Here is a 20952-nt window from a genome sequence, read left to right as displayed (position 1 = left end):
CGTGTTTACAGATATCCATGAAGATTTAAGGTTCATGTGGACCCTATGGCTAAAATGGCCGTATTTTCACCTCAAAATTTACTCTGAGTACAGACAAACCTGCGCATCTGTAAAAAAATTCAGGAATAGCATGCCCTAGATAAATGAATTTTAAGTATGTTTAATGTTTAAGAAAAAAAACAAACTTACCAGCATTTTGCCGTGCACTTTTTTTCATTCCTCCAGAAGGTGCCAAAATAAACTAAGTTGGGAAACAGGTTTGAGAACTTCCCCACAGGTAAAAATTAAAGTGGGCATTTTTAATTGACATGGACATTAGATTGACAATAGATACCTGACAATAATTGGTTATTTAAACTGTGTACCTGAGTGGACCATATCAAGGTAAACTCAACTGTTTGTTAATTTTATCATCTTCTGCAGAGCCGAAAAAAAGTGTACGGCAAAATCCAATTAAGTTATGAATTTTCTAAATCATACAATGCATTTGAATTTTATTTATCTAGGGCATGCTATGCCTTAAAACATTTCCAGAGGTACAGGTTTGCCTGTACTCAGAGAAAATTTTAAGGTGAAAATACGGCCAGTTAAGCCATAGGGTCCACATGAACCTTAAGTCACGGAGGAGTGGTTTCATCTTTGTCGTCTTCACAACGATTTGTAGAAAATATGCCATACTTCAAGCTGCTGTCGAATTATTCAACCACTGAAATTGGTTCCGTAAACTGATAAAGTCAGGCTCCCCAGATTCTGAACCAAAGTTGTTTGAGACAGAAATTATGGTTATCGTGTCAGTTATGAATATCCGCTGCATCATCGTCAATGATAATATCATCACACATCATTACATGTGCCTGAATCTGTATAAACAGTTTACTAATAAACTTTTTTGTTTGTTATTTGTCTTAAAATTGACACAAGACGACAGCGTAAAATACTCCTCCGTGACTTCATGGATACCTGTAAACAATTTCCATGTGCTTTATCATTAAATGGTCACATGAACGCTTGACGGGAAGCTAAGAAAAAACGAACTTGAAATGCGTAATTGACCCAGACTTTAAATCATTTCCGGAAAGGACACAAAGTTCCGGATCGAGTCAATAGTGGTATTAAAAAAAATTTCTTCAAATTTAAAGCAATAAAATTTTCACAGTCGGGAGGTTTTTCAAGGGTCGGTCGGTAAACTGCAAACAAACAATATTTTAATTTAAGCCTTATTATAAGATTCATCATCTAGTCCCAGAATCAGACAGAAACTAATGTGCCTATTAGTCCCAGTATACGACTTTAAACAGACAGGTTGGTATAAGATTCCTGATCTAGTCCCAGTATAGGATCTCTAAACAGACAGCTTATTATAAGATTCATCATCTAGTCCCATATCAGACAGAAACTAATGTGTCGATTAGTCCCAGTATAGGATCTCTAAACAGACAGGTTGGTATAAGATTCATCATCTAGTCCCATATTAGACAGAAACTAATGTGTCAATTAGTCCCGGTATAGGATCTCTAAACAGACAGGTTATTATAAGATTCATCATCTAGTCCCATATTAGACAGAAAACTAATGTGTCAATTAGTCCCAGTATAGGATCACTAAACAGACAGGTTATTATAAGATTCATCATCTAGTCCCATATTAGACAGAAAACTAATGTGTCAATTAGTCCCAGTATAGGATCTCTAAACAGACAGGTTATTATAAGATTCATCATCTAGTCCCAGAATCAGACAGAAACTAATGTGCCTATTAGTCCCAGTATACGACTTTAAACAGACAGGTTGGTATAAGATTCCTGATCTAGTCCCAGTATAGGATCTCCAAACAGACAGGTTATTATAAGATTCATCATCTAGTCCCAGAATCAGACAGAAACTAATGTGTCTATTAGTCCCAGTATAGGACTTTAAACAGTCAGGTTGGTATAAGATTCATGATCTAGTCCAAGTATAGGATCTCCAAACAGACAGGTTGGTATAAGATTCATCATCTAGTCCCATATTAGACAGAAAACTAATGTGTCAATTAGTCCCAGTATAGGATCTCTAAACAGACAGGTTATTATAAGATTCATCATCTAGTCCCATATTAGACAGAAAACTAATGTGTCAATTAGTCCCAGTATAGGATCTCTAAACAGACAGGTTGGTATAAGATTCATCATCTAGTCCCATATTAGACAGAAACTAATGTGTCAATTAGTCCCAGTATAGGATCTCTAAACAGACAGGTTATTATAAGATTCATCATCTAGTCTCATATTAGACAGAAAACTAATGTGTCAATTAGTCCCAGTATAGGATCTCTAAACAGACAGGTTGGTATAAGATTCATCATCTAGTCCCATATTAGACAAAAAACTAATGTGTCAATTAGTCCCAGTATAGGATCTCTAAACAGACAGGTTATTATAAGATTCATCATCTAGTCCCATATCAGACAGAAACTAATGTGTCATTTAGTCCCAGTATAGGATCTCTAAACAGACAGGTTGGTATAAGATTCATCATCTAGTCCCATATTAGACAGAAACTAATGTGTCAATTAGTCCCAGTATAGGATCTCTAAACAGACAGGTTATTATAAGATTCATTATTTAGTCCCATATTAGACAGAAAATTAATGTGTCAATTAGTCCCAGTTAGGATCTCTAAACAGACAGGTTATTATAAGATTCATCATCTAGTCCCAGAATCAGACAGAAACTAATGTGCCTATTAGTCCCAGTATACGAATTTAAACAGACAGGTTGGTATAAGATTCCTGATCTAGTCCCAGTATAGGATCTCCAAACAGACAGGTTATTATAAGATTCATCATCTAGTCCCAGAATCAGACAGAAACTAATGTGTCTATTAGTCCCAGTATAGGACTTTAAACAGTCAGGTTGGTATAAGATTCATGATCTAGTCCAAGTATAGGATCTCCAAACAGACAGGTTATTATAAGATTCATCATCTAGTCCCAGAATCAGACAGAAACTAATGTGTCTATTAGTCCCAGTATAGGACTTTAAACAGTCAGGTTGGTATAAGATTCATCATCTAGTCCCATATTAGACAGAAAACTAATGTGTCAATTAGTCCCAGTATAGGATCTCTAAACAGACAGGTTAGGATAAGATTCATCATCTAGTCCCATATTAGACAGAAAACTAATGTGTCAATTAGTCCCAGTATAGGATCTCTAAACAGACAGGTTGGTATAAGATTCATCATCTAGTCCCATATTAGACAGAAACTAATGTGTCAATTAGTCCCAGTATAGGATCTCTAAACAGACAGGTTATTATAAGATTCATCATCTAGTCTCATATTAGACAGAAAACTAATGTGTCAATTAGTCCCAGTATAGGATCTCTAAACAGACAGGTTGGTATAAGATTCATCATCTAGTCCCATATTAGACAAAAAACTAATGTGTCAATTAGTCCCAGTATAGGATCTCTAAACAGACAGGTTATTATAAGATTCATCATCTAGTCCCATATCAGACAGAAACTAATGTGTCATTTAGTCCCAGTATAGGATCTCTAAACAGACAGGTTGGTATAAGATTCATCATCTAGTCCCATATTAGACAGAAACTAATGTGTCAATTAGTCCCAGTATAGGATCTCTAAACAGACAGGTTATTATAAGATTCATCATCTAGTCCCATATTAGACAGAAAATTAATGTGTCAATTAGTCCCAGTTAGGATCTCTAAACAGACAGGTTATTATAAGATTCATCATCTAGTCCCAGAATCAGACAGAAACTAATGTGTCTATTAGTCCCAGTATAGGACTTTAAACAGACAGGTTGGTATAAGATTCATGATCTAGTCCCAGTATAGGATCTCCAAACAGACAGGTTGGTATAAGATTCATCATCTAGTCCCATATTAGACAGAAACTAATGTGTCAATTAGTCCCAGTATAGGATCTCTAAACAGACAGGTTATTATAAGATTCATCATCTAGTCCCATATTAGACAGAAAACTAATGTGTCAATTAGTCCCAGTTAGGATCTCTAAACAGACAGGTTATTATAAGATTCATCATCTAGTCCCAGAATCAGACAGAAACTAATGTGCCTATTAGTCCCAGTATACGACTTTAAACAGACAGGTTGGTATAAGATTCCTGATCTAGTCGCAGTATAGGATCTCTAAACAGACAGGTTATTATAAGATTCATCATCTAGTCCCAGAATCAGACAGAAACTAATGTGTCTATTAGTCCCAGTATAGGACTTTAAACAGACAGGTTGGTATAAGATTCATGATCTAGTCCCAGTATAGGATCTCCAAACAGACAGGTTGGTATAAGATTCATGATCTAGTCCCATATTAGACAGAAAGTAATGTGTCTATTAGTCCCAGTAAAGGATCTCTAAACAGACAGGTTAGGATAAGATTCATCATCTAGTCAAATTTATAGCATCACGGTTTTGATCATTTTAGAAGTCAGAGGATCTTGTAAATGAGATGTCTGGTCGCAAGGTCATAAATTGCATTTGACCAATTTAAAGTCACAGACATGTGTAAGACATTGCTTGTTATATTGCATTTCACACCAAGTGAACAACCCATTTCACCATTTTTGTCGAGCCTGCAACTTTTGTTGCAGAAAGCTCGACATAGGGATAGAGATCTGGTGGCGGCGGCGGCGTTAGCTCTTTTCTTAAAAGCTTTATATTTTAGAAGGGGGAAGACTTGGATCTTCATACTTTGTATATAGATGCTTCATGTTACGCAGTTTCCATTAGTCACATGACCAAAGTCCTTGACCTCATTTTCATGGTTCAGTGACCACTTGAAAAAAAAGTTCAGATTTTTTGTAATGTTGAATTCTCTCTTATTATATAAGTAATAGGATAACTATATTTGATATGTGCGTACCTTGCAAGGTCCTCATGTCTGTCAGACAGTTTTCACTTGACCTCGACCTTATTTCATGGATTAGTGAACAAGGTTAAGTTTTGGTGTTCAAGTCCATATCCCAGATACTATAAGCAATAGGGCTTGTATATTCAGAGTATGGAAGGACTGTAAGGTGTACATGTCCAACTGGCAGGTGTCATCTGATCTTGACCTCATTTTCATGGTTCAGTGTTTTGGTGTGTTTTTCTCATACTAAATGCAACAGGTCTTCTATATTTGTTGTATGGAATGATTGTAAGGTGTACATGTCTAGAGGGCAGATGTCATGTGACCTTGACCTCATTTTCATGGTTCAGTGGTCTAAGTTAAGTTTTTGAGTTTTGGTCTTTTTATCTAATACTATATGCCATTGGTCAACTATATTTGGTGTATGGAAATATTTTTTTTATCTTTAAGTCAGTCGCCCAGGTTTTATTTTACCGTGACCTCATTTTCATGGTTCATTGCACAGTGTTAAGTTTTGGTGTTTTGGTCTATTTTTCTTCAACTGTAAGTAATAGGTCAACTATATATGTTGTATAGAAGCATTGTTAGCTGTACATGTCTGCCTGGCATGGTTCATCTGACCTTGACCTCATTTTCAAGGTTCATTGGTCTTTGTTTAGTTATCTTGATTAATGTTAAGTTTATGTGACAGTTGTAATAAAGCTTTATACTTAGGACTATCAACATAATATCAATGATTAGTACAGAAGGCGAGACATTTCAGCGTGTGCACTCTTGTGTTACAATTTGATGAAATTAAATGCGTAAAAGTCATACATCAAAAAAGCAATAGAACAAACAAAAACAAATCTGATCAAATTCTAGAAACCGTATCATGATTTATGTAATATAAGATTCTTTAAGCATACTGTCATAGCTTTTGAAATAATAGAATTACTAAAACCACTGTCATGACTTTTGAGGTATTTTATACTATGAAAAAATGTTAATTACAGAATAATTATTAGTTTATTATAAGAAATTGGCATATAAGGAAGGTATCCCTGTAATCTAAATTTGTCATGAAATATATTTAAATTTTGTTACAATATAAAATATTATAATTTCAGAATCGTGCAGGAACAGCACCACCTATTAGATCTGCAAGTCCCTTGTCACAGAAACAGAAACTTCATTCAGAAACAGACATAGAGAACTATATGAACAGACATAAAAAGGGACTGTTCGGAAAGAAAATCTCATACGAAGCCATGCTGGTTTGGCAAAAGGTAAAATAAATCTGTTAGCAAAACATAGTTCAGTGAAGAATTGGAGCGAACCTTTTTCCACACCTTCCGAAGCATTTTACACTCACCTTGGGGGGGGAAACATGTTTTTATGATAGAAATAGTAAAAATATTACAAAATGTTCTTACACCTTTCATCATTATTATATATGTAAGAAAATATATCAAATCAGAAAGGTTCCTCAATTTTACCACATTAGCCATTTTCCGCATACCACACATACATTTGCTTTTTAGAATCTAATGAACTTTGAGTTATATTTTAAAAAAGTATAAAAAATAATGTGATGATTGGTTGAAGACTTCCTAAACATATCAAAATTCAACCAATGATGTAACAAGATTTAATTATGGGTTTCTGTTCTCTAACTTAAGTTTGCTGCAACCGAATGTTATGAAACTTGTACACATTACTTTTACCACAAAACTCAGATCAAACACGAATTTGGGTAGCATTACTTTTGTTGTTTGGTTGTTAATTAATGTCCCTATATAACTTTATATGCAAGCAGGGCATCATCTGTGTCCCATACACATTCCCCATTTATTTATACATATATTAAAGTTATTTTTGGATCATTTCAAGCAATCAAATTTGATATCAAGATAACAATATGGATAATAATTGTATTTCAGTGTAATGGGAATCACATGACCTAATGAATTAAATACCTGATATTTAAGACTGCTTTAAAAATTATACATATTTTATTGTATTAAAGTGAAGTAGTCATTTACATTACATAGTTTTATATTTATAGAAGATATTAAAGGGGCACTAGCTGTCAAATTCATGGTCACCAATTTGACTCAAACTCTCATATTTGATTAATAACAATGTAAAACATTTATCCAATCTATCAAACGTTTAAAATAAACAGTTTACAGAGCATGGGGTAGATGATATTTAGGTTCGTTTCGTGTGTATTTAAATCCAGATGCCATCTAATTAACTATCGATTTGACCTCAGATGACCATATAAGCGATGTAAACACAAATAAAGATATGAATAGGTTAAACCAGCACGTGCAATTGGATCTTTATAGGTCTGTTTGATTTGAATTTTTAGATTTAAAATATAAGTTTCTCATTGTTTTCAACCGTATAAGAATGGTTTATGTGGATCGAATTAGTAATCAAATGATTTACCGTAGTTTCACTTTCATTGTTGACATTTTTTTCTTTAAATAACCAGTTCACGTACAATGCATGCGTTGTCAGTCTCTAGCTAGGGGGTTAAATTGAAGTTCACATGAATACCGGTTAGAATGATGATGACGTATTTACTTGCAAGTGAATCAGTCAAAAATTATGTATAATCGCTTATTTCAACAAAATTAAAGCAAATTGATTGCTTAAAGCAAATTATTATTTCATTATTCCGATTTAGTTAATGATTAATCTAAAAAAAATCATACTTTATTTTTTTATATATATCGTAGCTAGTGCTCCTTTAAAGGGCTGAAATACATGTTTAAAACAGGATATGTTTTCATTGACGTAAAATATTTTATATTGTTATTTTGTATTTTAATCCCATGATTAGAAGATGCATATCATATATCAATGGCTAGTTTGAAGAATTTAAATGAAGGAGGGGAAAATAAGGGTTTTTAAAATATTTTTTTGTTGAATTCTTGAAAAAAATATTCTTTTAGTACTGAATTGTCAACCACAATGAAATACAGTTTTTCTCCAGATGGGTATATATATAAAGAATTTTAAGTTTAAAAAAAAATTATAGTCCATTACTAAAAAATCTGTTCCTTTATCTGTTTGAAAAAGAGCCTTTTATTTTATAAAAAATAGAAAAAATAACCTTATTGTGCCCTAATAGATTGATCAATAGTTTCTTCCTCATCTATGTTTTGTTTTACATATTGCGAATATACACAACAGGAAGTTCATAGATATCATCATTCATTTGTTTAATCAAGCATAAATTAATTGAATTTTGAAAGTTCGATTGTCACTTCGTTTTTGGAAAATGTGATATAATTAGCATCGGTTGTCTGCGATGGGAAATGTCTGTGACTGTTTGTTTGTTGAATATGAACCATTGGATGAAACTGAGGCTGTAGTTTATATCAATTTGAATCAAAGACATGTATTTCAGTCGGTTAGTATAATGTTTCCTGTTTTCTTTATGGAGTTGGTTTTTTTAAAGAATTATTCAACTGTGAAACTAATTCTACTATTGATAAGTCTTACATTGCAAGGGAGTAGTTCTTGACAAGATGAAATTTTAAACGTGGGCTAGAATTGTTTCTTGGCTTTAAAGATTCTCTGGCCAGTTTATCTTTGGATAGATGAATCCTACTTTATCCAAGCTAGATGCCTCCTAAAATATACCTTATGTATATTTATGATCTGGTCATGACATAAGGATGCTTCTCAAGTGAGATTTCTATATATTTTTGGTTGTTTTGGAAAACAAATTATTATGGTTGTTCTTGTGTGTGATGGAGAATTGGAGGCACTCAAATTAACTAATTGTCTGTGGTTATGAGTTATAGTTTCCATAGGATTTTGTCAGAATTATAAGTAAAATAATAATTTTATATTACAAATTGTTAGGGTCTTAAAAATGCTTCCCATGCCCCCTTTCCCCTGTTTTTAATTCTTAAACAGTCCTTACAGTGTTGTATAAAACCTATTTTAAAAAATATTCAAAATGTATTATTTTTGAAAAAATTCAATGCATGTGTTTATTTTTAGGATCTGATACAAAAGCCTATACTTAGGACAGAAGATAAAGGAGTCAAGAAAGATGCCTGTGAAGTATTTAGACATATCCTTTTTGTAGAACTATATAAAAAGGGGGGGTATCAGCATCATCATTTTTATGATGGATTTTGTTTATTTATACTTTTACAGTGATGCGGACTTCAAAACATACTTTAAGCTTTTACCAATTAAAATTGAGAATGGAAATGGGGAATGTGTCAAAGTGACAACAACCCGACCAAAGAGCAAACAACAGCCGAAGACATCAACTTTGAGTTCTGTTTATGCTTAACATTGATTTTTGTTAGTACATGTAAACATATATATTAAATACTAATATCCATTAATAGATGAATTATTTACAAGATATTGCTATCCATAGACCACAGAATAAGTCAATTTTATTTTACACATACATATGAGTAAACCTGTCGCCAGTAAACTTAATTTGTGACCATCAAATCACCAATTGATGCCGTCCGAGTTTTTAAAACAATACAGTTAGTTTATCTCCTAAATGAAATAGGTAAATAAGTATAACAGAAGCAATTAAAGATCTGCAGTTAAAATCCATTTTTCCAAAAACACAAAATATTAAGATAGGACATACAACAACTAAACAACTATTGACAAAGTTCAACCTGTGAACTGCACTTAAAGATACTGAACTATTTTTCAAGTTCTTTATTCACAGGAGACGTTTGGTGTGACTTTTTTTTTTTAAATGCTGAAGTGATTTTTCAAGTTGACAAGGACTTATATAATACAGTGTGTATGTGAATTATATCCTATGAGATGATTTATTGCATAATAATGAAGAGAAAATTTCCTTAACTTTTGTACTGATACAAGTGTATATGGCTGATAGAAAGGGCAAGGGGACACAAATCAGTAATGCCCAGGAAATTATCATCAAAGGCTGGCACTGTGTTGCACTCAGGGATGAAATCTATATGCAACTCTGTAAACAAACAACAGACAATCCTAAATTGTAAGTATTTAATATTGAATACTTTATAAAGTTAGGCTAATATTTAATATTCATTTGACACATGATAATAATAAACAAAAAAATATGTGTAATAAATTACCATGCTCAAGATAGTTTTATACCTAGCTCATCTATTCACAATTATAAGAATGCTTATTTCTGCATAGTACCTGTAAATATAAATAGAGAATGGAAATTGGGAATGTGTCAAAGAGACAACAACTGGATCATGAACAGAAAACAATGGGTCTTCAACACAACAACAAAAATTGACACCAGGAGGTGGGCTTCAGCTGGCCCTTAAACAAAAATGTGTACTAATGTCTATGTTATGTTGTATGGAGAAAGGAACTGGAAATATTTATGTTGTTTATTTCAGAGAAAGTTTGCAGAAAGGCTGGGAATTAATGGCAGTTTGTTTAAACTTTTTTCCTCCAACTGTAAAATTTAAAACTTATTTAGAGGGTTATATTTCACGATACATGGATACCGATGACGATCTCCCCGATCTGATTGTAAGTCAGGCTGATGGAATGCTGGTAATTATAACATTCTACTTACTAACATCAACCCCATGGAGAAAGTGTGTCTCAAAATGAGGTCCATCTACATTAAAACAAACAACAAATATCAAAATTACAATAAAAACATTTCCTGAAACAGGATGAAAGTAAAAACATAAGTACACATGCACTTTCTGTGTATATTTAAAAAAAATAGATAAATATTATTAAATCTATGTGCTAACTTTCATTTTGCTTTTATAAATTTGATCTAATTCATACTCTTCAGATCAATGTTTCAGCTTCAAATTGACACTGTCATGAAAACTTTGGATGTATTATTATTTGTGGGATACCAGTTTTGGATGATTGCAAAAAGCAAACCATAAATTTGAATGTTGAACAAAGAACAAATATTTATAAATTGTCTGGCTGGCAAAACCATTATATCAAATATCCATGAAAATTCAATTTTTCTTAAAACTATTGAAAGTTGTACCCTGCAAAATAAAGAATCCTAAGTAAGTTAATTATTCAAATTCATAAAGAGAAATGCTGGTCTAATGAATATAAATCACTAAAGCTTGTTATGTTTACTTTTATTTTTTTCCCATAAAAAATTGTTTCCTCAAGTGCAGTACACGTCTTTCCACTTCACATCTAAATAGTTATTTCCTTTTTGTTATATCAAATTTGTCAGAAAATAAAACATTTTGAGACATGGTGCATGTTTTCTCTATATCCTTTTACACCTTAAAGATTTTACAAAATATATATATGCTGTCTGTTCCAAATAATGTTTTCACTGAAAAAGAAAATAAATGGCATTTAGTAGAACAGTTGAAAGATTTAACTGCATGTGACATTATTTTGATGGTGTGGTAGATTTAGATTTTATATGTAGAGAGCATGTTTAGCTATCTTATAACATAATTGAAAAGTTATCTAGCAACAAAGCTTGTTAAGACTATATTTATAGATGTTAGTAGATCTATGAAGATGTGGTATGAGTGCCAATGAGACAATTCTCCATCCAAGTCAAAGTTTATAAAAGTAAACCATTATAGGTCAGAGTTGGGTCTTCAACACAGAGCCTTGGATTGGAATTGTCAAATTATATAGTCAATTTCTTTTCAGTCTCCTTTAAACATTCCTGCAATACCACATTATTTGAGGTTTATTATATCTTTAAAAAAGCTGTGGTATGATTGCCAATGAGACAACTATCCACAAAAGACCAAAATGACACAAGCATTAACAACTATATGTCACCGTACGGCCTTCAACAATGAGCAAAGCCCATACTGCATAGTCAGCTATAAAAGGCCCCAATAAGACAATATAAAACATTTCAAACAAGAAAACTACTATCACCAGCTGTATTGCTTGACATTTTGTTTGAACATTTGTTTTGTTTTTCTATATCAAATAAGCTACCAATCACAGCTATAGACAATCACTGGTTTTAATCCCTGACAGACAATTCAAACCATATTTGGTGTTACTAATTCCAGTCTAGGCATTGTATAAAAGCACCAACAAATGTTAGAAATTTTAGTTACACCAATTTATTGTTTAATTATTTACAGATACCAATCAGTCATTTTGCAAAACAATGTAATAAACGTTTAGAGAAAATGGTACAAAGTGGACCAAAGAAAGGACAAAGGAAGCCTAACATTGATGAAATAGAACAAGCTAAGGTAGAGATTATGTCTTATAGAGAACTATTGCATTATGAGTTATTTACATGGAACTATAATCATTTGATCAGTCATTTAGTATAGCACTTTTGGAAATTTAGCAGAAAGTCACAATTTGTTAAAGTAAACCATTATAGGTCAAAGTATGGTCATCAACCCGGAGCCTTGGCTGGCACTGAACAGCTATAAAGTGTTGCATAGTCTTCAACGATTGTTGTGTACTGTAGTAAGCTTCAACAACTCTTTGAAATTATAATTCCTACCTAAATAAGCAACTGTTTATATATAGAACAATTGCCATTTATTGTATTACACTTTAAATTTACTATACAAATAGAACTAACTACCAGAAAATTCCAAGATTTGGTATAGCATGACTTTTATTAAAAGATTATTTACAAAACTGTATACATGTATACATGTATATTTCAGAAATCAATATTTAATCCATCTATGTTTGGAAGTACCTTAGAAGAAATTCTAGCCCTGCAATGTGAAAGATTTCCAGACAGAAAGTTACCATGGTTACAGACAACACTGTCAGAGGAAGTTTTGAGGTTAAATGGTGCTCAAACTGAAGGAATATTTAGGTACAAAAAATAAAGTAATACAATATAACATTGTTCAGTAAATACTGAAAGAGTACAATCAGTTAAGACTGAAAGAGTACAATCAGTAAATACTGAAAGAGTACAATCAGTAAAGACTGAAAAAGTACAATCAGTAAATACTGAAAGAGTACAATCAGTAAAGACTGAAAGAGTACAATCAGTAAAGACTGAAAGAGTACAATCAGTAAAGACTGAAAGAGTACAATCAGTAAATACTGAAAGAGTACAATCAGTTAAGACTGAAAGAGTACAATCAGTAAAGACTGAAAGAGTACAATCAGTAAAGACTGAAAGAGTACAATCAAAAAAATCTTTAAGGAAAATCTAAATCAATTCAGATGTGAGTGTATATGTATGTATGACAAAAGAATTTTGAAGTACGACGTGCTTTTATTTTGTCAGAATTGTTCAACAATAACAAAAACTCATATTAATCTGTAACTCGTTGTTATACAACTTCATAGGGAAAAGTAAGGCTAGTGTCCGTGGGCACAAAGAAAAGTTCTTCACAGATGATTTATATAAAATAACATACGTAAGAAGAACTTAGTGAATCTGTCTCTTACAATGGGGATATAAAAATTCACAAGACAGTTACAGATAAAACTGATTCAAAACAAAGATTTATTCCTACAACAAGCTATATTGACTGAAGGATTACATAAAACATGCAGTAGAACTTTTATTTTAGATTCTATAGAAAGATGGGGATTGTACAAACACACTTTTTACATTTAAATTCTCATGATTCTGGAGACAGAAATTTAAACAATTAATGGATCAACCCACACATAGTTATTTGCATTACTTCTGTGAAAAAAATAATTTCCTTTGTTTCATGAATTTTAAAACATGATGTAACTGAGTCTATAATGCAAATAAAAAGATAAAGCTATCTTAAAAATTTAAACAAATGCAGTAATCATGTTTTTCATCAGGAGGAAGTTCATAAAGGATTTTTTAAATCAGAAACTTTGTACGTGTGAGAAGGAAAATAACCAATATTCTTTTGTTATACATTATACTTTTTCGAAAGAAAAAACAGTCACAATATATTCCAAACATTCAATTTCTGAAGTATTTAAAGCTTAATGACAAAAAATTTACTGATTGCATTCCTGAATTAATATTTAATCTAAGATGACTAAATGCATAATCCAAGATCCTTCTAATGTCAATTCGATCGATGAAAAATCATTCTGAAGGATTAAAGTAGATATTTCTTTGAAAATATTTAAATTAAAGAAAAAAATATACGAATCCTAGATTAAAAGTACATAGAAGTACATGTACTGATTAAACAGACATTTTAATGGAGAGTTGTCTCATTGGCACTCACACCACATCTTCCTAATTTTAATTTATTAATGAAGTTAAGAGGAAATAAAGATATCCTAGGCTTGATTGATAAAAATATTGCATCCAAAGCTAGCAAATCTTATAATAACTGCATTTTCTTTTTTTTTTCTTTAGAACTTATGTAATATGCACATACCCAACTGGAATTATCTGCCCCACCTCCAACACCACCACCACCAAACCTTAATTTTGTTCTCTGAATGGGCATCAAATATATTAGCCACTTGTTATTAGCAAACAACAACCACTATACATGAACCTTTATTTAAAAAAAATACTGAGACACTATCTTTTTATTAATAAAGTTTGTAAACTTCTCACCTCATACTTAATAGTTGTTTTTTCTGGGAAACTTTGCTTTAATGATAGAACTGGGTTCCAGTGGTTATCAAATTTACATGTAATGAATTATCTGCTATATTGAGAAATATTTTAGAGGTCTTTTATAAAAAAAAATATGAAGAGATGTAGTTTGATATCCAAAGAGACAATTAACCATCACAGACAAAATTTCATAGAAGTGAACAATTAAAGGTCAATGTACAGCCTTCAACAACGAGAAAAAAAACCACACCGTTAACACATTTATTCAATTGACCATTAAGTAACAAATTGTTTAGCACTTTACAATGAATATCTGTCCTGATAGGAATGTGATAATGATACTGAGTACTTATCAAGGTTAGATAATTGTTAATTTAGTTATGTAACTGCTGCAAGAAATTATGAAACATTAATCACCACCAGGCACTGTTAATTATGTGTATTCCTACTATCCACTTTTTAGTAATAATATGATGTAAATTCTCAAGGTAATGATGTTGTATAATTGTATATTACAGAGTTCCAGGTGATATTGATGAAGTTAATGCATTAAAGATTAAATGTGATCAATGGATAATCCCCTCAGACTGTCCTGATCCACACATTCCTGCTTCCTTATTAAAACTATGGTACAGAGAACTTCAGGAGCCATTAATTCCTCCAGAATTCTATGAAGAATGTATAGAAAACTTTCAGAATCCAGAAGAAGCTATAGAAGTTGTTAATAAACTTCCAGATATAAATAGATTAGTGCTAGCATACCTTATACGATTTCTACAGGTAAGTGGAGATAACTCTGAAGAAGAAGTTAGTAAATTTTCAAATATTAATACTAAGATTAGTATTTGCGTACCTTATAAGATTTGTAAATACAGTTGGAGATAACTCTGTAAATTAATGAAGTGCAAAGAGTCCCACAACACAAAAGTATTACCCTTTTATTACGTTTAAATTTTAGTTTCAAGGTTGTATCCAGGTCATGTCTCAAAAATGTTGCATAGAAGATGAGAACAAAATTAAAAATCTTTTGTATATTAACTTCTGTCTAAATTCTTTGGCAAAATAGAGAGATCACTATTATATACCATTAACAGTATAAAAAGCATAAAAAATCACTGTTACACACCAAAAAGGCGTAAAATCATGTGACTGACTTGGTTCATGCACTATTAGAAACTTGTAATATTATAAACCAGATGTTGTACATAGCAACACAACTTATTTAAACTTTCAACATATTCATGTGCCAGTCCAAAATAGGAACCTTGTCAGTGGTTGTCCTTTGTTTAAATAAATGTTTTAGTCACTTGCATCGCTATCTGAAGAATTTTGAGCTGGTCTTCCATAGTTAATAGTTAATTTATTAGCTTCTTTATGGACTTTTGGACAATTGAGAGATTTAGACATATTGATTAGACAGGTGTTTATAACTTAAGACTGTGTTGACCTCTAGATGACCTTGATATTTTTGGTTTTGTTATTGTTTATGTTAATACTAGGAATTTTCCTGTAATTTTTGTGCATCATAAAATAAATATATTTATTTTGTATTTTCAAGGTATTTGCTGCTGAAGACAATTCAAAAGTAACGAAAATGGACGTTAATAATTTAGCTATGGTCATGGCACCAAATTGTTTACGATGTGAAAGTTTAGAACCACAAGTGATATTTGAGAACACAAGAAAGGAAATGGGTTTTATCAGAACATTAATCCAAAATTTAGACACAAGCTTTATGGAGGGGATTGTGTAATAATTAAACACTGAAGAAACATGTTCATTGTGTGAAAAATTCCTGGGGATGAGCGTCTGCATGTACCAAGGGGTTTAGCTAACAATGGTTAAGCAACCTCTACCCTTTTTGTTAGAGACGAGTATATTATAGATACTGTAAAATGATCTATGGCAAAAAGGGAATTACACATATAATTATTTCGTGATAAAGACAAATTCCTCAAAGAATGTGAAAATTCTAACTGAATATTTTCCACAACAAATTGCATCAATTTGATAATTATGGCAATAGTGCTTCTTTCTGTAATATTTAGTTGCCTTGTCAATTAATTTATTCTTTAAAAAGTAATGCAAAATTACCATTAATTGTAACAAAAAGTGTTTAATGCTAAATAATATATTCTTCCATATGCTGTAATAAATGGAGAAAACAAAACTTTTTTGAAACACAAATACTGCAAGAGAGTGAGACTTTGATACTTATTCTGTCTTCACACTTGGCCACATGGAGACTTTGATACTTATTCTGTCTTCACATTTGGCCACATGCCTTTTAGCCTAGGCTCAAATCCCAATGAGCCTGTAAGATTTAACTATTGCAAGCTAATAGAATCCATACAAAAATTTCCAAATAATGAGCATCAGGCCTGTGGCTGCAAAAAAAATATTGTGCATGTGTATTGTCAGATCATTGTCACACATCTGCTTTGTAAGGTTTATGAATTTTATATGTAAATTAATCTTCTACAAATCATGTATAAATGCTGTTTATTTTATGTCTGTAAGATATGTACATACAATGGTAGATTAGTATTTTGTCAATTTTCTGATCACCACAAATATAAGTATTTTTGTTGTATATGTCCTATTTCATAATTTAAGGAATATTTTGTTATTTGTATACCATATCATTCACAAGTAAACAGCTACAAATGATGCATTGCTATATTTATTTGCATGAAGCTGAATGTCTAAATGTAATAAATAGATTTTTGTGTGAGTTTGAAATAAAAGGCATCCAGTTTTAATTAGATCTGAATATTTTTTCCAATCATCAATAGTACAAATATTGTTTCATTATACATTAGTTTAATCATCTTTGTGGACATCACCTTGTACTTGTTTTATTCAGCTCCAATAAAAAGAAATTGTCACAATGCAAAGCTTTTGTTACATCTATATAGAAAAAACTTAAGAATGAGATCTCCATCCTTATGTATGCCTCGGCCATTCTATACATGGGAAACTTGATAAGAATAAATAGGGCAATATTTAAACTTGCTATGAAAGGGAAAGTGAGCAAAAAGTAAAATTGAAATCTTTCTATTGATGACATTTAAGAAAGTAAGATTTTTGAAGCCACCATCATAAAGTAAGAGTTTATCAAAGTACAATGTTTAGTTTCATCCAGAATAAGAGTCTCATTATAAAACATAAAAAGTCAATTCTACCAGATTTTACATCTTTCGTCTCTGTCTCAATGTCAAAACTATTTTCTTTCTGATAGATTTTTGTTTATACTTCTGGACAGCAATATTATATGGTGCTTACTCACATGTTAATGTCAGGTCAGTGTTGTTTTTGTTTTGTTAATGTGTCAACAATTGCATTTAGTTTTTGTTAAGAAAAGGGCATTGGTGACATGGAAATAGGTAAAAAGGGGAGGTAATTAATTGTTTGACCTATTTAAAATTGGCCAGTGAATTTTATTCTGAAATAAGCAACTTGATTGTTCTTCTAGAATTGAAGTATTTTAAAACCTTCCTTAGATAATTTTCTGAATATGAAGATACAAATAAAATAGATTATATGTATACACAATAAATCCTTTCATCCCATATATTAGTTAAATTGGTCCAATATGGGCCTGAAACATTAAAAGATTTAAATATATATGTATGAAAGATGTACAATTATTTTGTGTGTTATATATTTATGTACATAGCACAGTGTAATATAGACAAAGGAAATCTCTTATAATGTAAACCTGTTATAATTTGGACAGCTACTGTCTTGTTTTAGTATTTTATGTTTATTATGACTGTGATCAGGAGGAATTACCTCCCTTTAATAACTTACAGATGTATTTATGCTTTATGGCTTTATTAGAATAGTCCTAAAAGTTCAGGGTCACTGAATAGTCCTTGTAGTTTTGGGTCACTGAATAGTCCTTGAAGTTCAAGGTCACTGATTTTACATCAAGCATTTGTCTTCAGAGAATCAATTCAATTGTATCCCCTGTGATAAAGTAGCAGACGCAGGATTGGGGCATACTGTTGTCAGCAGCAGCAACAGTTGTGGAAGTTTCACACATATATCTTTGACAAGTTATTACTGATTATGATGTGTAGGGTTATAAAAATTTACTTGTAGCTACATCAAGAAATGTATATTTGAAAAAATTAAGAATTAAATTTATTCAGAACAATTTTTTTTTTTACTTAAGAACAATTAAACCAGCATAATCAAATTAGTTTCAATATTTTAAAAAATTGAATTAAAAAGAAATGATGTTTTTCACAGTCAAAAGACATTGTCATACCCTGAACTTGAAGGTCTTGTTGCTTTGCAGCTTTAATCAAAATGTGCGGGTATAATTCACATTAACTTTGAAATTTATATTTATCCTACTGCTACAAACAGGTTAATAATTTCAATTTAAACATCACAGACATTCTATTCGAGAAGATTTTGTGATTTTTGAATAATTTTTGCTGATATTCTATCTACTATTGTATGCTTTTAAAAAAAACCAGTTTTGTTCAACTAAACTGATAGTTTATTTACAAATTATTGAGAAATTGATCAGTATTAAATGCATGACATCTTGTATACATGGAATGTAAGAATGTATGGTTTTAAATCCTTAAAAAAGAGAACATTCCAAACTGTTACACTAAGAAAATAAACACCAATTATATTACACCAAATATAAATTACATATTTATAATCGGAAAAAATGACAGGAACCTATCATGTATTGAAATCAGTTTAAAGGTTGAGTTTTGTTTAGTTGTAAAATTAATCAAATATTAGTATGTATTCCTTACATCATGTTTTCATTTTTACTAGTTTTGCAATTTTCATAAATCTTTTAAAATGATGCAATAAAAAAATGAATACAACAAAACTAGTACTAAAAAACCTGGTTTGACTGTAAGAACGTATGTTTTTTTAGATGACAGGTATTCTATTTACCTGATGAATTGAAAATATTTTTTGATAAAAAAAAAGCAGTATTTACCATCAACTTCACAACATTTCAACAGCGTCAGAAGATTTCATATACATTTTTATTGACTATAAGTCTTCCCTTGAACACAGTAAAAGAACTAATTTTCAAGGTCAAACAGTTTTTTCAAGAACTTTAAGTAATTAAGTATATACAGTCTATAGTACTATGACCAATGTCTAGTTGACATATCAGGATTATGTGTATTAAGTGTAGTAGCTATATTTGTTTTGTGAATGTATGTAATTGTTAAGAAGAACAAAGAAATTTTTATTTACAAGAAATCTTACATATTCTTATTGAGCCTATGATATTAAATAAACAAATACAATTTTATTGTTTTGTCTTTGTGTTTAACAGATTTTACACAACCTAGATTGTTTTTAAGGTGTTGAATTTCTTGATTGTTATAAAGACTTTTATCTACATAGATGGAAAGAAATCTTTGAAGTTGCCTTTTCTTTTATTTCCATAAATTTTCTGTGCCTGTCAATCATATAAATGCTGAGATCAGGTCTTGTTCTGTACATGGAAGATTCAAAAGATTATTTGTTCATTGAACATAGAAAATATCATGGTTGACTTTTCAGAGGAGAAGGATTTGTTCAGTTCAGAGAAAAACATTTAGTTTGGTACTTGTGTTAGTATTACTAGGACAAAAATGCCACACATACAATAATACCATTTAAACAATTACCACTATATATTACTACTATAAATGGTGTTCCCTTATTATATGCTACTTTTATATGTCCATCTAGTGCAGTGAAATTGGCAGTGTATAACATAACAAAAAACATTAATTGTTGAAATGCCCATCTAGTACAGTACGGTTGGTAGCATACACATTAATTTGATAATTCTGACAATATATAATACTGTAATATCTTTTAAAGATATTATTACATGTATATCTTGTCAGAAACAGAAATAAAATTTTATTCATACATAATAGCAAGCAGAAACCTTATTTGTCCTCATGCTTCAAAGGTTTAACAAATAAGTCTGATATCTAAAACTGTGTCATCTTTAAGATTTAGTAATAAATTTTATATTTTATTCATTGAACATCTTATAACAGGAACTCAAATGATTTCAAAGGTTATTTAAGCACATATACTCATTCAAACAATATAACAGTAGATTAAAGCGCTTATGACAATAAAAGAGGAGCAAAAAATTATCTTGTGCTTTAAATCCTCCATTGAGATTTTGAAGAGTTGGCAGGTAGGATTATTGGTTTGTTCAACTAGAAATAACAGTTTAAAAATATTCTTTACTGTTTATACTACAGGATAACTTGAAAAGAAGATATGTGTTGATAACCTAGTGCATTGATTTTTATGTTGCATTTTATGAATAGTGTAAAGCCAGACACAGGTGTTTCTTTCCATTAGGGTATTGTTATAGACATTAAATATGAAAATAAGAAGATGTGGTATGATTGCCAATGAGACAAACCTACATAAAAGACCAAATGAGACAGAAGTTATCGACTTTAGGTCACTGTACTGCTTTCAATAATGTGCAAAGCCCATACTGCATATCTAATATATGTATACATGTAGTCAGTTTTAATTAAACAGCCTGAAATGACAAATG

The 20952-nt window shown here is 31.1% G+C and overlaps 1 protein-coding gene across 9 annotated transcripts in view; it reads left to right on the top strand.

Moving 5' to 3' along the window:
* LOC134685107 (rho GTPase-activating protein 39-like) overlaps positions 1-19686 on the top strand; it is a 94328-nt gene extending 74642 nt beyond the window's left edge. For 8 of the 9 annotated variants that reach the window (XM_063544547.1, XM_063544545.1, XM_063544543.1 and 5 more), the window contains 8 exons: positions 5989-6147; positions 8885-8957; positions 9737-9884; positions 10264-10423; positions 11977-12090; positions 12523-12680; positions 14903-15164; positions 15943-19686. In XM_063544547.1, the coding sequence (XP_063400617.1) occupies positions 5989-6147; positions 8885-8957; positions 9737-9884; positions 10264-10423; positions 11977-12090; positions 12523-12680; positions 14903-15164; positions 15943-16137 (1269 nt within the window). In that variant the 3' untranslated portion in view covers positions 16138-19686. The remainder of the gene's footprint in view (positions 1-5988; positions 6148-8884; positions 8958-9736; positions 9885-10263; positions 10424-11976; positions 12091-12522; positions 12681-14902; positions 15165-15942) is intronic. The other variant, XM_063544544.1, reaches the window with a different exon arrangement.
* The last annotated feature ends 1266 nt before the right edge of the window (positions 19687-20952 follow it).

This window comes from Mytilus trossulus, chromosome 9 (assembly GCF_036588685.1).
Source record: "Mytilus trossulus isolate FHL-02 chromosome 9, PNRI_Mtr1.1.1.hap1, whole genome shotgun sequence".
Lineage (NCBI taxonomy): Eukaryota > Metazoa > Mollusca > Bivalvia > Mytilida > Mytilidae > Mytilus > Mytilus trossulus.
The sequence above is the reverse complement of the archived record's forward strand: the minus strand, read 5'-3'. Positions and strand labels throughout refer to the sequence as shown.